Consider the following 4908-nt stretch of genomic DNA (forward strand, 5'->3'; position numbering starts at 1 on the left):
TGGCACACTTGTGCCGGGTGAACGTTACCTCGTCACCGACGTAGAGGTCACGGCCTTTGTGACCCTCTGGCAGGTGGGACTCGACGTCCCGTCGGGTAACGAAGACGTCACCCATGGTGTTCCGGTCCTTTATGAAGCCCCACCCATGCTGCGCATTAAACTTTATTACCGTCCCGATGGTACGGGGACGATTTGCTGCATAGGGGTCCCTTCTGGTCCGACTCTTTTGCTCCGCGCTGCGGGTCTGGGCCCATTGCTCTCTGACCCGCCTCTCCTCTCGTTCTCTCTGAAACTCTGCCAGCTGTTGACGGCAACACTCTGTGCGTTCAGCTGCAGCTGCCCGAGTCTCTCCGGTGAACCCCATCAAATCTTCTCCCGTGGGGTCCCACACGAATTGGGCTTCTTCTAGTGGAGGCGAGACCCGAGTCACGGGCTTTGGAGCCGGGATCAGGGGCTCACACAGGGGACCTAACTTCTTTTGTCGCTCCAGTTCCAAGAATTCTTCGGGCCAGATGAAAGGCCGCCCGTCCGGCCACGCCAGCTGGCTGAAGGGGTCCTCTCCCAGATATGGCACCCTTGGTGTTTCGGGTGCGGGCGCGATGGTGGGGGCGCCCAGGTTACCCAGGCCTTGCGGCCAGGCCGGGGGCATCTGGAAGGTAAATGGAACTGTTAACACGGCGGCGCCCTGGGCTACCTGGCCTTGCGACCAGGCCGGAGGCTCCGCGGAGGTAGATGGCTCTGCTGGGGATGCGGCGCCCGGAAACGCTAGGCCCTGCGACCAGGCCGGAGGCTCCTCCTCTTCCTTCGCCACGCTCCGGGTCACGACGCGTGACGTCACCGGGGTCGCGACGGCGGCTTCCGGTCGGGGCCTAGTCGGTGGCGGTGTCATGGCGGTCTCGGGTACGGCCGGGGGACCTTCGGGCTCTGCGACGGGGAGCTGGGGCAGATAAGCGGTCTTCCGGTATGGGGTATAGGCGTCCCCCTTACCTGCTGCCATGCGTCTCGCTCCCTCTTCTGCGCCGTCTCCGGCCTTGGGTCCTCCCGCGTCATCCGCAGAGGCAGTCGGTGTCTTCTTCCAAGGGAGCGGGTTCCGTGGACGGGTTCCAGCTTGCTGGGCCATCTCCCGGCCCCACTCCGCCAGGATCTCCCTCTGCACTCGGGCCATCCTTCCCGCGAGGCCCTCCAGGGCACTCCGCGCGCACTCCCGATCTCGGGGAAGCTGCGCCAGGATCTCCGCTAAGCCTAGCGGGGTTGTTGACTCCAGCAGGCTCCTGACCATCGGGTCGGTGCTGCTCTGCTCTCCTCTTTCTTCTTTTTGCAGGCTCCTGGCCAGCGGGCCGGTGCTGCGCTGCTGCCGCTCCATTCCCGGGTCTATTCTTCCTCTCCTCGACTCCGGGTGCTCTCGCTCTGGACACCTTGCCTCCGGGTGCGCTCGTTCTAGACTGCTCCAAGCGACACCCATCTTTTCTCTTCCCTTTCGTCTCCTCCCACTTCGAGGGCGGTCCCGGGGCAACTCGGTGACTGTCAGCTCCAGGGGGAGTTCTTTCACGCTGACAGACACCTCCAGCATCACAGTCTCTGTTGGTGGGGGCGGTTTCCACTTTTGGCGCCATTTTCTGTCCCGGCCCACGATGGGAGGTGGCCTCTTGCCCTCCTTTGGCACGCCCATAATGGCGTCCGCTGCTCTTCCAAGGCGGGAAATCTGCGGTTTTGGCGGGAAGCGTCGCCCAGTGGCGGGAAACTCTGCAGATGGCGGGAACAAGCTGGAAATGGCGGACAATCGGCGGGAAACGACTGGTGATGGAGTCCGATGGCGTGGACCCTCCGGAACCGGCGGGAGACTTCTTTCTGAGGTAAACTTGCACTTTTCTTCAGGCACGCAGTACCCGGGTGTTGCGGGCACGTAATCCTGCCGACTACGCCAAAGTTGACGCGCCCCCTGGGACATATTCCTTTTTGAGGGGAATACCCGGCACCGGATCAGATGGGGGGTTGTAGTCTCCGAGCGGCTGTGACCCGGTCCCGTGCCCAGGGCGTCAAGCTCAGTGTTATGTGGCAGCTTTACAGATGTTACTAAAGTTCTTTTGTGTCGACTACGCCACCCGTTGTAATGCGGTCACTGTGGCCGCCGCTGCAGCAGGGTCCGCTGAGGCTGATGGTGGATGTGCAGCTTGGTGGGATAACCCCCAACGGGAGGGGTATAGCCTCAGAGGGGACAGGCGCAGAGGATGGGGGTTGTGGTGGTGCGGTGCAGCCGGCAATGAAGACAGACTCGGGTTGTGCAGTTAAGGGGAGTTTACTTACTGCGGATGTTTCGGTCACTCCAGCTGTTAGTGACCACCCGAGCCGTGCTGCGTCCACCAGGTCCTGGATCCGGCCAACCCCCAAACAAGTCCGGAGCGTGGCCCTGAGCTCTCCCTCTGTCCTTTCTTCAGCCGTCCCCACCAGTGATCCACCTAGGTCCAGCTCCCTCGGGCCTTCTGTTGGGCAACCCTTGGCCTTAGGTTCCCTGACCCTCCATGTGGTATGCCTTCAGGGTGGATGTAGTGGGTGGCCGTGGCAGATGCTGCCCACAGCCTCCGGTCTCTGGCTAGGGATGTTTTTGCCCCCACCAGCTTGGGTTCCGGTACCCTTGTGCTGACTCCTCACCCGGTGCTCTAATTTGGGTTCTTGGGTCCCTTCAGTCTTCCCCCTCTGGGTCTCTCTTTCTTTCTCCTCTCTCTCTCTCCAGGGCTGCTGTTTCCTTCTCTCTCCTCTCCAACTGACTTGTTCTCAGCGTCTGACCCTGATCTTAGTTGGTGCCCTCCTTATATATCCCTCTATGTGTGAGCTCAGGTGACCAGCACCCAATGAGCTCCTATCACTACCCAGACTGCTCCCCCTATCTGCCCCTACACTACATGGGATGTACCACCCCCCTCCCACTCCAGCCAGGAACAGGCTCGGTTGTACCTGCACATTTCTAAGTGGGAGTACCGTCGGCCTGCTCCTCTGGAATGGGATGTATGTAGTGCATGCAGTCTATCTGAGCTCAGTTCCACACTCCTTCCTTACCCGGGAGTGGAATATCACACCTCTGGGTTGAGGTGCAATACCCCTGTAGCAGCCGAATCCTCAGGGTGCTACACTAACACACGAGGTACCAGTCAGTGCAGCCTCATGTTCTCCAGGGAGAGGAGCAAGACACTGACAAGCAGCCACAGCTCTGATGTAGACGGGGTGGGTGGCTCTTAGAAGAGCCTTTGGGTTGTGGGTGTAGAGCTTGGAGCAGATCACTTGGCGCTGGTGTACTTGGTGACGGCCTTGGTGCCCTCGGACACGGCATGCTTGGCCAGCTCTCCGGGCAGCAGCAGGCGCACAGCGGTCTGGATCTCCCGGGAGGTGATGGTGGAGCGCTTGTTGTAGTGAGCCAGGCGGGAGGCTTCCCCTGCAATGCGCTCAAAGATGTCATTGACAAAGGAGTTCATGATGCCCATGGCCTTGGAGGAGATGCCGGTGTCAGGGTGGACCTGCTTCAGCACCTTGTACACATAGATGGCATAGCTCTCCTTCCTGCTCTTCCTCCGCTTCTTGCCGTCCTTCTTCTGAGTCTTGGTCACAGCTTTCTTGGAGCCCTTCTTGGCTGCTGGTGCAGACTTGGCATGTTCAGGCATGATGATAGCAGAATGTTCTCTTCACTGAAGAAAGAGAATAATCCTGCTCCTCCCAGAGCGGCCATATTTATAGAACGGCCATGCAAATGAGCAATGCTGTCAGGTTGCTGTTCCATTGGATGAGAAAGTCATGTGACCAATGTAAACGTAATGATCTCCACCTACTGCAGCTGATTGGTGTTTCCACAAGTCTTGTTTCTATAGGTGACTTCAGATCCAGCCAATGGCAGGAGAGGAGGGCGGGGCAGCAGCAGCTTATAAAAGGCGCAGGAGCCATCACACTTCTCACACAAGAGAGTTCTCTGTCTGCTGATAACTGTGAGCGCAGTGATGTCTGGACGCGGCAAACAAGGAGGGAAGGTCCGTGCTAAAGCCAAGACCCGCTCATCCCGGGCAGGACTGCAGTTCCCGGTCGGTCGTGTGCACAGGCTTCTCCGCAAGGGTAACTATGCTGAGAGGGTGGGCGCCGGCGCTCCGGTCTATCTGGCTGCTGTGCTGGAGTATCTGACCGCTGAGATCCTGGAATTGGCCGGCAATGCCGCCCGGGACAACAAGAAGACCCGCATCATCCCCCGCCACCTGCAGCTGGCCGTGCGCAATGACGAGGAGCTGAACAGGCTGCTGGGTGGGGTGACCATCGCCCAGGGGGGCGTCCTGCCCAACATCCAGGCCGTGCTGCTTCCCAAGAAGACCGAGAGCAGCAAGTCAGGCAAGAGCAAGTGAGCGCCGCTGATCCTGTATCATCCACACAACCCAAAGGCTCTTCTAAGAGCCACCCACACCGTCACCACAAGAGCTGGCGCCGCTGATCTCGGGGGTGATGTTCTGTATGTACAGATCTGTGTAACATCGGAGCATACGGGGGATATAGCTGCACCAGGCAGTGGGTATAATCCTGACACTACTGGGTTGGCACAGTGGCACTAATGGTCTATGACCTGGCACTATCTGCTCCATCCTCAGCCGCCTGTAGTGTTGTGTACCCCTGTATAGTGCTATATACCGCCATATAGTACTGAAAACCCTCCATATAGTACTGTACTGATGTGTATACTATGAGTGCTGTATTCAGTGTCTAATACCCCTATATAGCGCTATATATCCTCGGAAGTGTTGTATATAATTTTATGATGCTGTATATGCTCAGAATTGTCTACAGCCATATTGTGCTCTATATTCCTATATAGCGCTAAATACCTTTCTATAGAGCTACAATTTACCGTATAGAGCAGTATACACAATATACAGTCTATAA

At 58.2% G+C, this 4908-nt stretch overlaps 2 protein-coding genes across 2 annotated transcripts; one reads left to right on the plus strand and one right to left on the minus strand.

The window, feature by feature from the left end:
• Positions 1-3272: 3272 nt before the first annotated feature.
• On the minus strand, positions 3273-3653 carry LOC141164232 (histone H2B 1.1-like). Its single transcript, XM_073649359.1, has one exon. It carries the CDS (start codon positions 3651-3653, stop codon positions 3273-3275), a length of 381 nt encoding a protein of 126 aa, XP_073505460.1.
• Positions 3654-3945: 292 nt separating this feature from the next.
• On the plus strand, positions 3946-4376 carry LOC141164233 (histone H2A type 1). The gene has a single exon (XM_073649360.1). It carries the CDS (start codon positions 3984-3986, stop codon positions 4374-4376), a length of 393 nt encoding a protein of 130 aa, XP_073505461.1. The 5' UTR covers positions 3946-3983.
• Positions 4377-4908: the final 532 nt, after the last annotated feature.

Source organism: Phyllobates terribilis, unplaced genomic scaffold (genome assembly GCF_046119375.1).
Source record: "Phyllobates terribilis strain yellow unplaced genomic scaffold, ASM4611937v1 Scaffold_10__3_contigs__length_209671492, whole genome shotgun sequence".
Lineage (NCBI taxonomy): Eukaryota > Metazoa > Chordata > Amphibia > Anura > Dendrobatidae > Phyllobates > Phyllobates terribilis.